This window comes from Syngnathoides biaculeatus, chromosome 16, assembly GCF_019802595.1.
Source record: "Syngnathoides biaculeatus isolate LvHL_M chromosome 16, ASM1980259v1, whole genome shotgun sequence".
Lineage (NCBI taxonomy): Eukaryota > Metazoa > Chordata > Actinopteri > Syngnathiformes > Syngnathidae > Syngnathoides > Syngnathoides biaculeatus.
Window position 1 is genome coordinate 13,465,138 of NC_084655.1, and position 20,581 is coordinate 13,485,718.

The 20,581-nt window shown below is 41.0% G+C and overlaps 3 protein-coding genes across 12 annotated transcripts in view; 2 read left to right on the plus strand and 1 right to left on the minus strand.

Moving 5' to 3' along the window:
* The window catches only part of epn2 (epsin 2), an 84,657-nt gene extending 70,695 nt beyond the window's left edge, over window positions 1-13,962 (plus strand). Inside the window, exons 3-11 of one of the 6 annotated variants that reach the window (XR_009798755.1) lie at window positions 1,891-2,045; window positions 3,248-3,360; window positions 4,008-4,112; window positions 4,456-4,561; window positions 6,786-6,938; window positions 7,160-7,252; window positions 9,018-9,245; window positions 11,065-13,729; window positions 13,844-13,962. Coding sequence is in view for 5 of the 6 variants with exons in the window: in XM_061845764.1 (XP_061701748.1) it covers window positions 1,891-2,045; window positions 3,248-3,360; window positions 4,008-4,112; window positions 4,456-4,561; window positions 6,786-6,938; window positions 7,160-7,252; window positions 9,018-9,245; window positions 11,065-11,369 (1,258 nt within the window). In the remaining variant the exon portion in view is untranslated. Of the gene's footprint in view, window positions 1-1,890; window positions 2,046-3,247; window positions 3,361-4,007; window positions 4,113-4,455; window positions 4,562-6,785; window positions 6,939-7,159; window positions 7,253-9,017; window positions 9,246-11,064 lie in introns of all 6 variants that reach the window. The other 5 variants (XM_061845769.1, XM_061845764.1, XM_061845765.1 and 2 more) reach the window with 5 other exon arrangements.
* A 65-nt stretch (window positions 13,963-14,027) lies between these two features.
* Window positions 14,028-16,629, minus strand: b9d1 (B9 protein domain 1). Of its 2 annotated transcripts, XM_061845771.1 has the most exons (7): window positions 16,440-16,629; window positions 16,246-16,314; window positions 15,198-15,309; window positions 14,990-15,086; window positions 14,716-14,778; window positions 14,573-14,640; window positions 14,032-14,462 (listed from the first exon to the last, which is right to left on the minus strand). In XM_061845771.1, the coding sequence occupies exons 1-7, from the start codon at window positions 16,500-16,502 to the stop codon at window positions 14,308-14,310; spliced, it is 627 nt and encodes a 208-aa protein (XP_061701755.1). In that variant the 5' UTR covers window positions 16,503-16,629; the 3' UTR covers window positions 14,032-14,307. The 2 variants fall into 2 exon arrangements, with proteins under 2 accessions (XP_061701756.1, XP_061701755.1); XM_061845772.1 differs by lacking the exon at window positions 16,246-16,314 and having other exon boundaries at window positions 14,028-14,462.
* Window positions 16,630-16,712: 83 nt separating this feature from the next.
* The window catches only part of cacna1ha (calcium channel, voltage-dependent, T type, alpha 1H subunit a), a 124,831-nt gene continuing 120,962 nt past the window's right edge, over window positions 16,713-20,581 (plus strand). For all 4 annotated transcript variants that reach the window (XM_061845759.1, XM_061845763.1, XM_061845760.1 and 1 more), the window contains exons 1-2: window positions 16,713-16,806; window positions 17,023-17,157. The gene's annotated coding sequence lies outside the window, so the exon portion shown is untranslated. The remainder of the gene's footprint in view (window positions 16,807-17,022; window positions 17,158-20,581) is intronic.

A 20,581-nucleotide genomic window follows, 5' to 3' on the forward strand; every position in this document is an offset into this window, starting at 1 on the left:
ATGATCTAAGCAGCCTACCGCAGAGTTATCTATTTGAACTGTTTTATCAGACACATTAATGAAAAACAGACATGGAAAATATGTCATAAGTAACTGGATTATTAGTAGGCCTAACTTTGTTGTTGCAATCTATCTTGCAAGCTAACAAGTTAGGGAGAACACAGAAACATTAATTGTATATTAGGCATAACCTTGGTAGACGACATTATTCTGCCAGTGATTAATGACAGTAAATGTCAAAGTATGCTGTATTTGCTTGACGGGTAAAGGACTAATTTTTAGCAGACCAAACTCACAGTCGCTAGGTTTACCTGGAAACTTTTTTTGCCATTCCGATTGATGATCTCTGGGCACAATTTTGCGTGATGTGATATATTCTGATTGTCTGTATAGATTATGTACAATACATTCAGTTAGAACACCTTTTTGACATGCGCACGTCTTCATGACGTTGCATCATTTATCAAGATGGATGTCCACTGTCTATTCAGCACAGTCGTAGGGATTATTTTTATGTTTATAAGAAAAAAAACAAGCGCTCCGTTGCGTACTGGCTCCAGCGGGACCTTCCATATTTACACCGACAGTAAAGGATGACATCACTGCAATTACATACAGACAGAAGATGCAGAGGCAGAGCTCTTAGTTCCTCTATTCCAAATGGCAAAAATTTACTTTGGAGTGGTTTGGCGAAAGGAATAGCTCGCCCCTTTTAAACTGAATGAAATTCGATTTGGATTCAGCCTTTTCATTCTGAAATAAGTTTTTAAATGGGTAATTTTCATTGAGTTTGGGACTCTAAACAGATTATAATTTGAATATTATTATTTATACTTTCACATTCATTTTGTGATACAGTATTGCATAGTAGCAATAAAGTTTTCTCACTATAATTCGCTGTCCGTTTGGCTTCCGTAGAAATCATGCAGAGGGATTATTTCAAGTAAACATATCGAACATAACTGATTACCTGTGTTTGTGTGGGTGTGTGCCGTGTGTCTTGGCTGATGGACTGACATTGACTTGGAAATTATTTTCATGCATCAGCCCTGAGCATTTTAACTTTCACATGTTTCTCAGAACACATCTGATGTTTCTTTTGAAGTCTTTTTTTTTTTTTAGTCATTTTAGGTGGGTTGTATATTTGAATGCAAAGAGACTTTGAACTTCAGCCTGATTACTCATGCCACTTATTTTCGTTTTTGCATTCTGCAATTTTTAGGGGCACACAGCAGCTCATTTATCTGTAAGGACTTGAGCGTTGCAACTGGAGGGTTATATTTTGAGTCCTCCTCTGGACAAAATCAATTCTGACTAGTTGTTGGAGAGATCTAACTTCTCTTGATGTGCCCTTGAGCAAGACACGGAACCCACACCAGACTCAGCTCAGGGCTGCAGTGCCTTTGGGATGCTTAATTTGTCCTCATGGCGTGTGTAGTGTGCAATAAAATAAATGTGTAAAATAGTGCCAAGAAGTTATGAAAATTGAAGAGATTAATAGATGAGTAACTTTCAGTGAGTTAAGGAAATACAGACGGTCTTCAGTGCACAATTTTCCTCAGTGCCCTGTTATTAAATCATTATTATTAGTATGATGATTGCTTTATGGCTCACTTATGACTGACAGTTATTTTTTTGTATTTACCATTGTTGCTTTTGTGTTGTAGCTCTAAATACATGCGATTTATTTACATTCATCCATTTTTAAGGGTCAGTTGGACTGAGCTAATGTTAGTACCAGCCTGTATTTTAATTACAACTTTTTTTTTATCTTGGTTCCCCCACAAACCACTGTCCTTTTGTCTATGGTGATAAATTTCACATCATGCTTCATGTTAAGATAAGAGCATTGACTTTTTTTAAGAAGATTGCTGTGTTTTGTCTGGTAAGGTCTCAGGCTTTGAAGACCAAAGAGCGTATGGCCCAGGTTTCCACAGGGAGCAATCAGATGGGCTTTGGTCGAGGCTCATCCCAACCCAACCTCTCCACTTCCTACAGTGAAGAGTATGGCAGGTCAGAGGGCTCGCCCGCCTCCTACCATGGCTGTGAGTACCATTAAAGCTTACCATCCTCATCTGTAATGTTGTTTTCTTAGATTTTTATTATCATTATTAAGTATTATAAATATTAGCAAATACTCCAACTAATCCCTTCTCAAATTATTATATTTGTGCATAGTTTCCCAATTTTTATGTTTCAAACAATCAAAATTGTCATAATTCACCGATTGGATCAGTGATGTAATTGATCAGTTCCACAAAAGACTTTTTCTCTGGGTCGCCATCATTTACAGTATATTTGAATCCAAAAGTTGGTTTATTTATAGCCTTGTTGCATGATTTTTGATGTAGTACTGTTAAAAGCTGACACCTAGTAAAGTTATTAAAAAAATTAGACAGTGGTTTCATGATTGCAATACTTTTTGTTTCTGGTGTGATTGTGATTCAGTGTTCGATAATACACCAGTGACCAAAACAACCCCACAATGGAATTTATGAAATCGAGTTAAAAAGAATCCCAAATCACAATCACGAAATTGGTTAACACACAGAGGGAGAGGCGGGCACACTGGAGAATTTGAAATGAAAGCGTGAACCTTAACCTGTTTTCTTTTCACCTTTTGACACCGAGCTGTTTGTACACAGCACCATGCTGTATGTGTGAGTCGCTGTGTGCATTTGCATGCATGTGATTTCAGCCTGCACGGATTATATGTGTTGCACGGAGTACGCTCTCAACCTTAGTGTCTGGCCCACATTCTTGTACATAAGTAAGCTGCAGTATGTAGCTCTGAGGCGGAAGGTCCAACAGCTGAGTCATCATTTGAAAAAAGGAAACTTCATTCTGGCCAATAGGAATAAGACTGAGGTGTTGCTTTGGAGAGTTTTTTGAGATTCCCCTTGAGGTTCTGGGATATTGTGTGTTGACAGAGTGTGACAGAAAACAATGCAACTGTGGTGTTGACCTATCACAGGCCCCTTGTTTCCGAAGTGTCCAAAGTAGGTCAGAAACCTACAGTATTTGCAGAATACAATTATGTACTCACTGATTGCATGCTATTTTATTTTAATTTGCATAAGGCTCCGAGCACAGTACACAATTTCTAATTCTGTGCCAGCGAGTACACAAATAAAAGTATTTGTACTTGTTTAATGGTATGGACGCCTCCCTTTCACTTTCATGGTATTTTCTGTATTGTTCAAGTATAATGTCTATAAATGTCTTTGTATTTGCTACTGTCCATTAGCCACTTCTCCCAATGCGGGATCAGAATTAGAGCAAGCGAGACCTCAGACAAGTGGTGAGGAGGAGCTACAGTTGCAACTGGCTTTAGCCATGAGCAGAGAGGCAGCGGAGCAGGTACTAAACGCACGCTACGTGGCAGATCATAACTCATCATTAAGTACACATCTGGGTAGTTACTTCGTTTTATTAAATCAGTCTTATATTTGACAAATGCTTTTGATTGTACTGTCTAGTTTTAGACTATATGAAAATGCCTGAATGAAGCCCAATCATTTATTTGACATGTTCAGGGTGGAAAAAAATTACAATATTTTGTGTAGTTTTATTAACGCGTCTGGCTCACAGTTCTGAGAACCGGAGTTCAAATCCTGGCCCAACTTGTTTGGAGTGTGCATGTTTGCCCCTTGCTTGCGTGGGTTTTCTCCCACAACCCCAAAACATCCATTGATTGAAGACTTTAAATTTCCCGTACATGTGATTGTGAGTGGGAAGGGTTGTTTGTTTCTATCTGCCCTTCGATTGGCTGGCAACCAGTTTGGTGTGTACCCCACCTCCTGACTTCAGATAGCCAGGAAATGCTCCAGTTTTCCCGCGACCCTGGTGAGGAGAAGCGGCTCAGATGATGGATGGATGTTTAGTTTCAGATGTACATTAATTTTAATCCACAGTTTATCATATTTTCGATTCAGTGATAAAACTATGGTGAAGTTCAAGACAAAGTAGCATGGGTGCAGTTTTTCCTCACTGGTGCCCATTTACAGGAGGAGCGCATACGCAGAGGGGATGATTTAAGACTACAGATGGCTTTAGAGGAAAGTAAGAAAGGAGGTCCAGACTCCGGCAAACTGGCACGCAAGAAAAAAGAGGTAAGTAACCATCAAAAGCATCAACATGACTCATCACCATTATCGTAATTTTGTCACCTCATGCTTATTTTGCCTGACCAGAGCTCCTCCTCCCCCGAAAGCAATAATGATTCTACAATGCAGACGGCCGAGTTAGCCCAAAAAAATTGTGCCTCAATAGACGGCTGACAGAAGAAGGCCAACATTCCTGTTCTGTTCCTTTTATGAGATGACTGCAAATACATTTTGGCAGTCGTATATTAAAGGCAGTTGAGGAAAAACATTTTCCCTCGTGTTGCTTATGTTGTCTCACATCAGAGTATTTTTCCTCTCACTATTTTCAAATGGACATTCTTATTTTTAGCCACAGTCATCTCTGATGGATTTGATGGACGTCCCAGAGCCAGGCCCTGGTGGTGATCCCTGGGGCGCCGGAGCTCTGGCCAAAGGAGACCCCTGGAAACCTTACGGTATATAGATTAGCATTTTCATGATGTTAACATACTACCTATGGGGACTGAGTCCGCCCCACCACACAATATGTTTTCAGGTCAATTGAAGCATTGTGTGTTTCTTACAAAATTGATTTATTGTTTTAATTTTTGATTGATTTTTTTTTATGTATAATACGAGGACCAATGCCACTCTTAAAATAGTGCTGTGAAAAAGTATTGGGCTCGATCTCAAATGTCTATAGTTTTGCATAGTTTCACCACTTTAATGTTTAAGCTAATCAGACAAATGTAAACATCATACAAGTAGAACCCAAGTGAAAGTGTAAACCTGTGACCTCAAAGAAAATATTATAAAATTCTCTGAAAATCTTGCATTATTTTGACATCCAACAAATTAAATAATTTTGGTGATCCTGACTTTAGTCTGATTTGACTTCAGACAGTGAGACAAAAAATGTGCGGAGGCTAGACTCAAGACAGAAGTAAGTATCTGCAAGCAACAGTGTGGTTTCATGCCCTGAAAGAGTACCACAGATGCTCTATTTGCCTTGAGTATGCTCGTGGAAAAGTACAGAGAAGGTCAGAAGGAGCTACATTGTATCTTTGTACATCTAGAGAAAGCCTGTGAGAGGAACTGTGGTACTGCATGCTCAAGTCTGGTGTGGCGGAGAAATATGTTAGAATAGTACATAACATTTAAGAGGGCAGCAGAATAGCTATGAGATGTGTCGTTGGTGTATCAGAAGAATTTAAGGTGGAGGTGGGAGTGCATCTGGGTTCCGCGCTGAGACCCTTCCTGTTTGCGGTAGTAACGGATAGGCTCACAGACGAGGTTAGACTGGAATCCCCTTGGACTATGATGTTCGCAGATGATATTGTGATCTGCAGTGAAAGCAGGGAACAGGCAGAGGAACAATTAGAAGGATGGAGGTACGCACTGAAAAGGAGAGGAATGAAGATTAGCCAAACTAAAACAGAATATATGTGCGTGAATGAGAGGGGTGGAGGAGGAAGAGTGAACCTCTCGGGAGAAGAGATAGAAAGGGTGGACAACTTCAAATACTTAGGATCAACAATACAGAGCAATGGAGAGTGTGGTAAGGAAGTGAAAAGATGGGTTCAAGCGGGGTGGAACAGTTGGAGGAAGGTGTCTGGTGTTCTCTGTGGGAGAAGAGTCTCCGCAAGGAAGAAGGGCAAAGTTTATAAAACAGTTTTGAGGCCAGCCATGATGTACGGATTAGAGACGGTGGCACTGAAGAAACAACAGGAAGCAGAACTGGAGGTAGCAGAAATGAAGATACTGAGGTTCTCGCTTGGTGTGAACAGGTTGGATACGATTAGAAATGAGCTCATTAGAGGGACAGCCAAAGTTGGATGTTTTGGAGACAAAGTTAGAGAGAGCAGACTTCGATAGAGTGAGTATATTGGTAGAAGGGTGCTGAGGATGGAGCTGCCAGGCAAAAGAGTGGGAAGACCAAAGAAAAGGTTGATGGATGTTGAGAGGGAGGACATGAGGACAGTGGGTGTATACCGTATGTTTTCACAGTTATAGCAGCCATAAAGTATGTTGTCTGTGATGAAAGTACAGTTTTTGAATGTACAATATTAGGCATAACATGAGTGCGAGTCTGTGAATGTGCCTCACCTCAACCTGCAGCTCTAAAAACTGTTGGTTGAGTCGTTGTCAGCTAGGAATGCGGCTCTGCAGGCCCTGTGACAGTAAAGCAATGTGCAGAGGAGGGTTTCCACTACACAAGATCACCCCTGCCGGACCTCATTAAAGTCCATGGTTGTGGGAGGAGAAATAAGCACCTGTTTTCTGAGGAGCTGTGACCAACCAAGAATAGTTAGACAGCAATTTCTTTGCACTGCAACATATTTACCAAAGACCTTACACACAGTTGATCTCAACAATAAGTGATTGCAGTTTTTCAGTTTGTTCCCTTACCCCACTTACATTAAAAGTGAGGGAGTTGAAAAATTCTTACACGAACTTGTGATCCTACTCTAATGAGAAGATCATTTTGTAAGGGAGGTGGTGACCAAAGGACATTGTTTTAGTTAGAAGTCTAAAGAGGGATGTTGGCCATGTAATTGCTGCCTGATAACCTGCAAGAACATGTCCTCTAAAACGTCTTGCTTTATTATCCACCCACTCTCATACCTCATTTCTATGTGAGACGTCATGATTACCCTATTCATATTTTGCCAATCAGTAAAACTATTTCCCTGTTCCAAGGTTCTGGTCCCAAGTCAGCAGCCTCAACAGACCCATGGGGGGCTCCTACCTCAGCTCCACCTATGAAAAGCAGTGATCCCTGGGCATCAAACTCCACTCCGGCATCTGATCCCTGGGGCTCGGCAGCCACTCGGCCCAAGGGTTCCAAGCCAGGTAACCCATGAGAAGGGTGCTAAAATGAATGTTACATTTTCAATCATGAGGTATTAGTATGAAATTTGGAACATTAACGTGGAGAATTACATGGCTGTTTGGTTGAGCCATTTGCCTTTCTGTGTCTGTCTCCTTTACATAGATATCCGTACACATTCATACTTGTTTTCTGTTATCGTCTGTTTGTATTAGGGTTATATGTGTATGTTGTCCCCATGCAGGTAGCTTTGACCTGTTCAGTGAATCCAATGGTACGTCCAAAGAGGACTTCTCAGAGTTTGACAGCCTGCGCTCCTCCTCCTCTGTCCCTGCTGGTACTCACCCTGTCCTCGTCTCCCTATTGACACAGTCTGTGTTGTTTTTCCTCTGTGCCCTCAGATATCCAATATTTCTGTAGGGCACATACATGTATCCTATCTTGGAATAGATCTACAGTATAAACTACTGGACTAGGGCAATAAATATTGAGAAAGAAATTCTGCCAAAACAGTATGACTTTGAAAAATAAGGAATTTGCCCTGGTCTAGTTTTGTATCACTGTTAGTCTTGTGGTGTCACAGACATTCGACCTGAGCCTTGTTGTTATTGTAAGACTCTTTTAAATCTGCTAATACCACAAATTTTTAATCTTCCAATTCTAATCAAGAACTCAGTTACCATAAATTCCTGACATACAAGTAGTTCTCAAAAAGGTTTGCAAAAATCAACTTGGCTCATGTCTGGATGGTTTTCCCTCTTGTGGTTAGATTCTGTGGGGAGGGCGGCACTGGCTCAGATCTGCGCTTTAGCTCAATACAAACAAGTCGGATACCATCAAGGAACAGAACATAAACACTGGCTTTGGCTATTTGCCAAAACCAAAAGAAGGCCCTTATGGAGAATGTGTTGAGCATCTTTAAAAGCAGCAAGCTTCAGAAGAGGCTGGGTAAAATCGAAAGAATTCCTGGAAGAGTCAATATACCCTTTTGTGTTTGTCATGTCAGAATCTGAATCTTCATTATTTGCCATCTATGTCCAAAAAAACAGAAGGAATTTGTCTCTAGTAGTTGGAATCACTCTAGTATGACAACTGCCAGTCAGTTGACGGCGAATAATTTTTAAACCATAAAGACATTTACAAAAAAAAAACAAAACAAAACAGTTACTAAGCAATAAAGGGTTGCCTGTCATTTGGGAATGCCAGAATTTTCTTTTGAATTAATTGTGCAAAAACGTGTATACATAGTCCTTTAGCAATTAGACCAGGTTGAAATGACAAATAGAACCATAGTCCGGTGCAATGAAGTCTGGTGAATTGCTATTCTGTGATTAGTTTGTCCCAGTGATATTAATTTGTCCCAATGAGATGTTTCACTAATGGGTTTCTGGGTTTGGTGCATCTCCATCACTCTTATCATCATTTCTGCTACCAAAAAGGCTGCCTGGCTCTGATGTCCTCGCAAGAGCATCTTATGATTAATTTACTAAAGCGAATATGCAAGACACTACAGTTCTTCATAAGGCAGGGGTCACCAACCCGTTTAAAACAGAACTTGTTATTGGGTATTTGTTAATGCAAAGGCTCGTCAGTTTATGTACACTTCTGAAATAACAAATTTGTTCAAATTAGCTTGAATTGTATATTATTAATTATGATTCTCAACTATGTGAAGAAAAATTCATGAACAAAGCTACATTATTTATTGTGAATGCAATTTTTGGAGCAATAGTACGCAGGTATATACAGTAAATATCGTTCAAATGGACACATTTCTCCATCTTGTGGTTGAAACGATGATCGCTTATCGTTCTTTGGATGACAATACCAGTCACATTGTGTATGTGTTACGAGAGTATGACATAGTAAAAGATTGGAGAATGGTCTTCCTGCAGTCTGTGCCCATCGCTTGAGAAACTGAAGCCATATATCAACAATACATATCTTGTCTTTGTAGGGTCTTAAATTGAATTTATGCCAAAGTATTTATTGTGCTGTATTCTATTTTCATTTATAGTCTACTCAATATCACAACCTCGTTGTAATTGGGGTTTTTATATGAATACTACATTTTATCATATTTTACAACTTTTGTTTTCTAGGTGATGGTGTTATACCATCTTCTGTTCCCTCCCAAGCCAGTCTTCCTAACAGCAGCAGCTTGGACCTCTTCGACCCCCTCCCTTCCTCCATTTCTACATCTTCAAATCCAACCAGAAAGACTCCAGAGTCTTTCCTGGGCCCCAACGCGGCCCTGGTCAACCTGGATTCTCTGGTGACCAAACCGGCCCAACCTGCACCAGCATTCAACCCGTTCTTGGCTTCAACAGGTAGGTGGGCGTCAACCTTTAAAATGTAATTGTTTTTACCTGACAAACAAAGACAAACATTCCTGGTTATCTCTACCTAGATGTGTTCATGTGTAGAGCTGAAGGTCTCAAAAGCTTGTTTGCGCAGGTTGGACACATACAGGAGTTAGAATTTGAATCTTAGACCAGGCCAAGTCTATTCAAGAGTAGGTTAGTCATTAGGAGATCACTTCATGCTTGTATGTTTTACCCTATCAATAGGCTGTTTTTGTTTTGTTGTGCTGAATTTTTTTTTCACAAATTTGAAAAATAATAATTTTGAAAAGCATTGTTTAACATTAAAGGTCAAGTGTCATGAAATGGATGATTTTTAGTATGTTATTAATGAAAAAATGGCAGCCGGTATGGACCCGTCTGTTTTTTTTCACCACAAAACATGATTCTTCAGCTTCTTGTAAATCCCGCCATGAAAATTTGTTTTCGACAAGAAGCAGGAAGTGACATTGGAGGCAGCAGCGCGCTCAAGTGCACTCGTTTTAGTTTAGTTTTACCTGCAGGAAGATAGCACGTTGATCCTTCGTTTTAGCCAAAATCCTTGCTCATTTTATTGCTGGATATTGCTCGAACGCTCGGGAGGATAGATTCGCTCTTCATACTTTTCCAAAAGATCAGGTTCGACGTGAATAATGGATTGCAAAGGACGAGAGCTTCGTGGTATCTGTGTATAGAGCTACTAAAAAAACAATCGTTTGCGGGGGCGTAATCCGTAAGTCAGGGGTGCTAAATGTGTCTGTGCGCATCGGAAGGCTTCCGTGTAGCAGCCCTTGAAGGACGGCCTCTGCAGGCCTTGTGAATCACCACCGGACTTGTCGACAAGGGCGAGCTGGCGGCTCGGCCTTCCGGCCTTGTTGACCAGGGTGGCTCGTCGCGGCGCGAGGCTGCGGTGGCTAATCTCTGCCGCGGAAGTGGATCGGACGGGGAAGCGGTTTGGCCATGATCAGCATATCATCTAAATATGGCTCGCAACAATAGGGTAATATTCCCCCAGTAACTTCACTCGGTTATGATATATTCTCTTCTTAGAAAAGAGCTTCCGTGTCAGGAGGTGCGTGTTCAGCGTTTTCAATGCTGAATATCCCAGTGTGATGTCACGAGCAGGAGATACAGCCAATATGGCGACCACTTGGGTGTCGAATGACACTACCGCAACTTTGCTCATGGATGACACGTTCTCCGCTCACATTTATTTTTTTCGTATAGACATTGAAGTGAATAATGTTAAGTATTTTTCATTTCAATATCTATTTTAGAATGTTTATAAGGATGACACTTGACCTTTAAAGACCATGTTATGAATGGAAGCATAAAATGAAACCAGCCCAATGCTGTATGTATTCACAACCCAACTGTGACAAAATTCTTCTTGTGGGGCAATAAAAAAAGGGCGTGTGCTTGTAAAGGTCGCCCTGTGATGATGTATCACCGCTCCATTCTCTTAAATTTACTACTATCTGTACAGCAATCTGCAGTGTCTGTGAGCAGTAAAAGTACTTACTAAATTGTAATGGAAAGTGTTATACTCCTTATATGTAGTGCACACTGAGAATATACAGATAAAAATGTTATATTTAAGAATTGCAACATGAGAGAACATGATGTATGCATCTTCATGTTGAAAAAGTGAACAGTTCCAGTGTTGTTGTTGTATGTATATCATCCCTAATCGTCTGAAATAAGTAATTTCTGTTGTATAATGATTCCAATTCATGATAAAAGTTTGGAATGATACTGAGTGACTTATAGCGCTCCTGACTTTGTCCATGACCTGTTTTTTATTAAGGTGGCGCCGCTGCAGCCTCCAACTCTCATGCCAATCCCTTCCAAGTGAGCCAGCCTGCTCCACCAACACTCAACCAGATGCGAGTAAGCCCTATGCCTTCGGGGTTCGCCAGCGGCATGGCTGATTCCATGGCCATATCATCCTTGCCCACCCAACCTGTCCCCATGGTCCCTTTGGCGGGCATGACCCCCGTGGGACGCCCGATGCCCGCAGTGGGGGTCGGTGCTATGCCCCCGCCACTGATGAGCATACCCCCCCAGGCCGGGGCGCAGCCCACTGGAGCCACCAACCCGTTCCTTTTGTGAAGGGGATTACTGCGGACAACTTGTGCCCAGAATACCCTCACCCCACTTCATATCCTATTTTAAGCTATAGAAAGCTTCATCAAGGAGTTGTCTTGTCCCATTTATCCTTTTTTTTTCCTAACCAACCTCTGCCAAGGTCGTAGACAATGTGGCATCCATAACATTACCACGCTCTTCCTCCTCTTCCTCTCTCAGTGCTACAAACTGCCTAGTCTGACGTGTTCCACTTCGATCTGACACTGATGTGTATCACTGTCCATTTGGCATCAGAGTTAGAATAGGAGGGGTGTTTCCAATTACCCCCCACCCACCAGAGGCAAGTTTAGACAGTCCACTTGTCTCTTGTAGGATTGCTACTTTCATTTGTGGAGTGACACAAACCTGACTACTAATGCCAGGATCTTATCTCATCACTTGAGCTAATCGTTTTTAAGCCCTGTCAGCTAACGAGTGTCTTTGTGTGTATGTAAGTGTGTGAGTGGTTGCATATAATAGTGCTATAACACTGTTGTATTTTCCAGAAAGCTTTTCCTTCACTTAACTTGAGTTGTAATGATAGAAACGGTCAGATATGTTTATACTGTGCGTGTGTATGTGTTTGTTTGTGTGTTCCGAAGCAGGGATTTTGCACATTTTTTTTTCTTTTTTAAACAAATGATTTCAGCGACTGTTGGGCTCACCGTTACACCTTAGTGTAGTTCAGGAGGCTAGTTGTAAAACAGGATGAGACCGCTTCAACTGACTTTTTCTACACCACTCCATCACAGAGCTTTTCATGCCACCCAATCGGAACCCCTAGGTCACGGTTTTAACATTGTGAATGCTTATCCAAAGAGATGGACTCCCTGTCCAAATTCGGTGGCACGGTCACAGATCCGGCAACTCATGTTGACATATGACATTAACCCCCACCCAAATGTGTTTAGTCATAAAGTTATGAACTGGGATCACGTCAGTATTCAACAACATAGTGCGACGTGGGATTTTTTTTCTTTTTTTTGTACTAGGGTCAAAGGGATGAGGGCGTGTATGTGTTCAGCTTTCATGTGTTCTTGAATGAGAAATGTCATTTTGTAAGTTCTCCCCTGTGGTCTGCTTTTTTGGTGTTGGTTCCATCAGCCAATCAGCAACTTGATGAGTGGATCTACTGTGACGCACCCGTCTGTAACGATTTAATGTTCGCAAACCACACCTGCTTGTGCTGGTCTTTTGATCAGTGGAATTCTGCACGAGAACGGCAAACTGTATTCCTGGGAGGTAGTAGGTCATATCTCACGATTTACTTTTTGTTATTTTCTCATGTTAAGCCGTAGCAGATCCTTTTTACATTGTTTAGGTGTGTTTACTAGCTGCGTATTCTAAGGTCATCCTTTAGAAGCACAACTGTTACCAAAGTCACAGCGACTGATCTCTGAGGCCCCCTCAACCCCCCCCCCCCCCACTTTTTTTTTTTCTTCCCAGAGTAGACCCAACATCAGTCACTTTCAACTGTTTTTCCCTGTTAGTTGATCTACACTCCATTGTTACTATTTTCCATGTTACTTAGAGGTATTTTTTTAAGTTTGTGGAAAGTATATTGGAGGATTACTTTGTCAAAAAAAAGAGCATGTGTAATAAGAGATGATGGAGACAACTCCTATCTCTTCAATTGTCTATCACTGCCAATGTTTTTTTTACGTTTTCTCTCCTTTTAGTTTGTTGCAACCCCTTCTTCTCAGCTGTGCTTTGCTTGCGAAACAGGATCATTTTGCTCAAAATGCAGACATTTCTCTCAGGCAAATCAATGGAAGGGCAGCTTCAACTGTGCATGAGGTGGACTTTGAAGAAGGAAGCTGGTGGTTTTTTTTTTTTTTTGGTTCATGAATTGAGGATGCAATGCCTACAGCCCAGAAAACATTTTTAATCACAAAAAATATATGCAAATATTACACTGTCATTTAAAAAAAATACATTCACCGCCTGGTGTGTTTTGCTAAGTCAAATTTGCGATTACTCTTGTTTACGAAACTCTGCATGAAGTAATGTAGCTATGAAATGCCGTTTTCTCCCTCACCTTGATTTAACTAACATTCAAGCAATGATGGATCAAGGCATTGGCTACATTAAAAGAGGAAAACGCATACGATAACTGTTGAATTATGCTTCAATGACCACTTTTTCCGGAACGTTTCAAAGTGGTGAATTAGTTCAATGTAGCCTGCGTGTCGCGAGCTCATTTTGCATCACTTTGTACTCACAGTGCTTTTATTAAGAGGAATAACTGACCTTAGACTGTCTTTATATGCATTAATAGCCACCTTTTTATTCTCCACATCTAGTTACCCTAATCGTAGTACTGGGAGCAGGCTGCTTTTTATTCGGTATGTGCTCAATCTGTCGGCATTATAACTGTATAATATAATTTATCATTTGTATTATTGTAACATACCGTTCTTTTGTTGAGCTTTATCATTCTGTGTAATGGGTTTTTATAGGAAACGTCACCGTGGAATCCTAACGGCATCTAAAACGAGCGCAGCAGGCCGCACCCTGGTGGCTGGCGATGAGTGCAGCTGCATTGGTTTCAAAATAAAAATGTATCACTTCAGCTCTGTATGCCTTGTCACAGCGTTTTCTTTTAATACTTCAAATAATCAATATTTTTGTAAATTCAAGCTTTATATAAAAATACAAAAGATGTGAGACTGCAAGAATTACAAAAACATTTACAGCATGAATTTGACATGGATTGGTTACAAAATGTATGTTGTTCTGCAATGGTTAGTGTTAACATTTTAAACAACCCACACATAATGTGAAAAATATAAAAGAGGGAAAAGCCAAAAAAACATTTACAAAAATTTACAGTTCTATAACAGCATAATTTTGACATCTGTGGTTGTGAACATCAACACAACACAAGGGTGGAAACTAGAAATTGGCACGTTTCCCAATGTGATCAAAAATGTGTTGGTTCCTCCCATCCAGATGCAGTAGCGCAAGACTGCGTGCTTGAGGAATTTGATGGGCCAGAGTCGTAGCCCAGTTTCTTCATGTCCTTCATTATGATGTTAAAGCAGACTGTAACAAATCCTTGGGAGCAAACGCGTGTCACTATAAGAGAAAAAGGCACAATGTGAATGCATTGGGGGAAAAAAAAAAATCAAGCTTTATTTAGTTGCTTTAGCTCTCGTTTACCACAAAGCTTTAACATTCACGCGTACCTTCTCGCCCTTCACCCTGAGCTACCACTTTAGGGTCTGTGTACTCTGGTCGACGTCCCCAAAGCCAACTTAAAAAAAAAAGAGAAAGTTGTGATCTACTACTATGATGCACTTTTCCAACACTGACTAAACTGTAAACTCACCTAGTGAACTTTTGAAGTCTCCATGTAGGTTCAGGAACAAACATGGGGAGGATCCGTGTATGTCTGTGGAGGCCACCAAATAGCTGATATGTTACATTTAAAAGCACATCTAGTATACACTTACACGACACTTTAGAATTGGTGTAGAATTGCTGTGATATATATTTCGATACAGTGCTTGTATCTCATAAGTTAAACACCAATCAAGCCAATACTGGTATTTTCTGAGTGCAGTAGTCAAATATGATTTAAAGTTAATAAGGGAAGCACTGACTTTCCAGGTGTTAATGGGATGTGTGTTGCTCCGTAGCCTCTGACAACATCATTGCCAAACACGTCTGGTCCATACACACTCAGCACAAGTTGAGGCCCTGAGTGAGAAAGAGCACGTTGGATTTCTGTTAAAAAAATCTTCATAGTAGGTGAAATGATTTCATAAATTCTTATTTGTATCTTTGCGTGTGTGTTAAAGAGATACTCGCATCCTGAGGGGTTTGTGCTCTTAAAGGTTATATCCAGTGGGAAGTTCCATATCAATTTATGTGACGACTGAATGCCTTTACATGTTATTTGGGTGATGCCTTCCTCCAAACCCTAGAGAGACAAAAATAGAATAACGACATTTAAATAAGTAAACAATAACACTGAAACATAACTACTGTGGATGGCTTGAAAATAACTGAAACAATGAATTCCCATGATGTAGCTCTTGGAAATGAATAACCATCAATCCATCCGTCCATTTTCTACAGTGCTTGCTGTCACTTTGGGGTCATAGGTACAATGGGGCTTATTCACACTCATTTTGGGCAGGAGGTAGCTACGCAATTTATTTTTGGGGTTACATCATGCACAGGGCTCATATTTTGTGGGAACCATTCAGACTCACATTCTGCAACATGCAAATTCCAGTCTACACAGGGAACAAAAAAAGTTGTTGTTGAATGAAGTAATAAAAGGGCGGCACGGTGGATCAGCTGGTAAAGCGTTGGCCTCACAGTTGAGGTCTTGGGTTGAATCCCAGACCTGCCTGTGTGGAGTTTGCATGTTCTCCCTGTGCCTGTGTGGCTTTTCTCAGGAAAACTCCGGTTTCCTCACACATCCCAAAAACGTGCAACATTATTTGGACACTCTAAATTGCTCGGAGGTGTGATTGTGAGTGCGGCTGTTTGTCTCGATGTGCCCTGTGATTGGCTGGCAACCAGGTCAGTCAGGGTGTACCCCGCCTCCTGCCCATTGATAGGCCCCGCGGCCCTTGTGTGGATAAGCGGCAAAAGAAAATGAATGGATGGATAAATAAATAAAAAAATAAAAAACGACCATTAGCATTTTTTATATACTTAATTGTTGACTTTTTTTTGTGCTCACCAGGGTTCACCTGTACCTAATATTTTGACGCAGGTTAAGAATTTGTGGAAAACGGCTGCAACACTGGTGATTGCAATTGTAAAAATAAAAAAATAAAAAATTGTAGATGTGAAATTGTGTCGTATTTTCATGAGACTTGCTTCAGGTTATGGTGCGACTCACAGTGGTGGGCATCCAATCTTGACCATAAACAAAGCAGTATTTGCAGTACAAGTTGTCATAACTTGGAAACTGAAATTTAAAAATAGATCTGGTCAATCCGACGAACTCAAGTAAACATTTTCCTTCCCGAACGTGCAGAAAGCGTTAATGCTAGCTAGTGTTAGCCGTCAGGCTAAAGACGAAGCAAAACTCACGTTTGCTCCCTCAATCTGTCCGTTCACCGAGAGAAGAAACACAGATGGATTGCTTGCAGCCATCCCGCCTCCAATCAGTAAACGTAATTCTGTTTCTACAAGGCAATAGTTAACGAAGACACATTTAGCCTGCTTGTTGCTAAACAAAACCTCACTGTTGCTAAGGCGACGTTTGCTCGAACCTACGGTTTCCCGCGAGGGACGAATTGAACCAAAAGCGAAGCAGCAAGAATATTGATGCCGCTAAATTCCCGCAAGATGGCAGCAGTGAAGCAAATATTCAATTTGCAGATACCGGAAGAATTTTTTTTTTTTTTACCGGAATAATGACGTGAACTGTGGCAGATGACTTAAGATAAACACACTGGTAAGTAAATCATTAAGATAGTCAATCACATATTGTCAGTTTTGATTTCAGTTACTCAAGCATGTTGACACTCTGTATCAGCAAAACAGTGTTGTGTGCTTACTGTCTTCATTAGTTTCTCAGTTTACACAATTAGTGATGCGCCACAGTTTGACTTGAGTGCTTAACACCATCCACGTTGACACTATAAATTAGGTTTACAATTTTTTTTTTTAGGTTCAAGGAGATATATTTTCCATGGAAGCTTTTCATCAGTCTAAAACTGATTCAAAAGTGTGCACACCTACCTGGCGTTGCACATGGGCCAGATCTGACCCTCCACATTATTTGTGGCCAACTAAAACAAATCAAGTAAGTGCTCCTCCTTGGTTTTTTTTTTTTTTTTTTTTTTGTTCTTTCAACTAAATGGGGTTGGACGTTTTATTTTAGCAGAAAGTCTGGAGGATAACTGCAATTTGTGTTGAATTTTATATTTCATGCATTGTTGTCCCCACAGCATCCATTCTAAACATAAATTGGACAGTAGTATTGGTATTTACTGCTGATTGACAGAGAGACCATGTACAGATCCCCTGTTATGTGTGTGTTGTGTGTTGCATTTGAACCCAAAACAACAAAAGCATTACAAATATTATCAACATAAGTGTATGTGCAGGAAAACTACTTAATTACCTAATCTGACATATTTGAATACCACTTTTAAAAGCATCGCAATTGTAGAACAGACCCCAAAGCCACTCTTGGTTCTTTCCTTGTGCTGATTCTATTTTTAAGCCTTACTACTCCATGTGACTTCCTTAGTTGAGGTAATTTGGTGTAATTTGAGATTCACCGGGTACAATCAAGTGTTCACACAGGCTATAGATAAACTAAAATTGTGTATCTCTGCCTGGCCACACCCATGTTCCCCATGTTTTTCTGTGCGTGTCAGACATGTCGCTGTGTCCTGCTGTCGCACAGCACTGTGCGTCCTCTCTCCGTATGAGTCTGACCTTTTACTGCTGCCCAAACATCTTACCACGGACGCTTTAAAAGAAGTGAACGTGTCCACACGCACACATATTTTCACAGATAATATGCCGGGAAAGATGAGGCTTGGTGGGCAAAAGTCACTCAAGCATGAGAAGAAATGACCTCCCACGGAGACACCAGAGCCAAGATTTGAACCCCAAATTCGTTGACTCTGAGATAGACGTGCTGTACATCTGTTGAAGAAAGTTTTTCCTGGAAAAAAAAAAAAGAAATAACAAAACAATAACTACAATGCTGATGAAGGAAAATGTGTAAAGTGGAGTTACTCTGTGATATCATCCATGAGCATAATGGTAAAAATAAACAAATGGCCTTATGTTAGTCTATACTCGTATTGAAGCCTCATGTTGACTATATATGGAAATTAGTCAAAGCAACCCACTGTTGTAGCTTGTCACGTCATATTAAACAGGGATAGAAGTTAAAAATGTTAGATTAGCACAGATGACGAGAAGAAATTCCACCCCCCCCATTGCTTCAATGTACAGTATTGTTTAAAATGCAAGTGATCGAGTGCAAGCCAATGTTTGAGGAAATACAAAACCCCCCCAAACTTATAGACATATTGACGTATTCTTTTTGTTGAGTAGGTTCTACGCTATGATGCAGTATGAATTATAATATTGGACTCCTTTTAATGCACGCTTTCCTCCAAGGAGAATAGCAGCTGATTAGATCTTTCAGCCGGACCAGGGCTCATGTGTGTTTGCAGTTCCAAAAGAATGCAGTCCCAAGTGGTGTGATCCTAATGGCTCCTATTATCCCGTTTGAATGGCCCCTAGACATAACTTGAGATGGGTCAAAACTCATAGCCAGATGATGTTCGTAAGCCCCTGAACAAAAAATGTCTTTACTGCTCTCATCCAATTAATGAGCTTTTTTTTCATTCACTTGTTGTTGGAATCTAGTAGGAAATCATGGAAAAAAAATTCAAGGGGAGATTGCAATGTTAAAACTGCTAGCAAAATTTGAGTAGCGCCTCACTTTACGAATCCCCCTCGCCGAGCCTCTGAACAAAACCCACACTGAAATGCACGCATCCTATCCTCAAACTTGGCCATTCATAATGGCATGCGATCATGAAAGTGCATGATTGTGAAATAGCAGCGCTAGCAATATTAACCTCAGATCGACACTGTAAACTAGCTGATGTTAGCCACATTTGCCATTTTGGGAGCATGACTTATTTGTCATGGATTATTATAACACTAAATGTTAGGATTTGGGAAATTCACAGAAATGTTGTTAAATCTGCAACACTTCTGACCCGTGATACCTAATTTTTTAAAACCACATTTGGGGACATTGCCCCCATCATCTTGTTATCTTGTTATATGATATCATATTTATAGTAATACAATAATATCTGCAAAAGACTACTATAGCTGCTCTCAAAGGAAAATTGAGAGGTAAAACCTTTTTTGATCAGCTGGTAAAGAGTTGGCCTCACAGTTCTGAGGTCCCAGGTTCAATCCCGGACCCGCCTGTGTGGAGTTTGCATGTTCTCCCCATGCCTGGGTGGGTTTTCTCCGGGCACTTGGGTTTCCTCCCACATCCCAAAAACATGCAACATTAATTGGACACTTTTAATTCCCCCTAAGTGTGATTGTGCGTAGGGCTGTGCGTACGGCTGTTTGTCCCTATGTGCCCTGCGATTGGCTGGCCACCAGTTCAGGGTGTATTCCGCCTCTTGCATGTTGACAGCTGGAATAGGCTCAATCACTCCCCGTGACCCTTATGAGGATAAGCAGCAAAGAAAGTGGGTGGATGCATGGATAGTTTCTTCATTATGCATGTAGTTAAATTAACGAAGACAACTTTGCGTTTGCAAGTGTAATTGGTCAAATTTGAAGGTGAAGATGATTGCTTGCCAGATGAGGGAAGCAAGTGACTGCCACTGGATTATTTAGAGCAAAAGAATGACTCAGAGCAAATAAAACACCTTACAGACAGCACAAATGCCACGTCCTTGGCTCACAGTGCAAGATCACGCAACACTTCCGTTTAGGAGATCGCTCAAATTTTTTTTAGAGCAGTAATCTTCGTGTACTGTGTGCCTGAACCACAAATAAGGATGTTTTGGTCCAATGCCCTCAGAATCCCTCCTATTTGGGACACACTGTCACGTGATCAGGCGCAGGCATCTGAAAGTGGTCATCGATGATGATGTTCCTGAAGACAATAAGAAAAGCAGCAATTTCTGGAAGGTGAGGCCTTTCGTGAATCCGATACTCAAAGGCTGCCAAGTTCAGGCTCGATCAGAACATGTCTTGGTGGACGAATAGATTATCCCGTTTACTGAGACGTGTCCATCCGGGCTGTATGTGCCACTAAAACCGAGTCCAGTGGGAATGAAGAATTATATAGTGGCATCAGTGGATGGAGAAAATGCAGCTCTATGGGGGCACAAACCAGTGCAATCTATAGGCCGGTCCCAAGCCCGGATAAATGCAGAGGGTTGCGTCAGGAAGGGCATCCGGCGTAAAAACTGTGCCAAACAAATATGAGCGTTCATCTAAAGAATCCCATACCGGATCGGTCGTAGCCCGGGTTAACAACGCCCGCCGCTGGCACTGCTAACCTGCAGGGCGTCGGTGGAAATTCAGCTACTGTGGGTCGAAGACAAAGAAGAGGAGGAAACCGGATCCATCGTCAGAAGAAAAAGAGGAATGCACAGAGCCTACAATTGAGTGTAGGGACTTTGAATGTTGGGACTATGACAGGAAAAGCTCAGGAGTTGGTT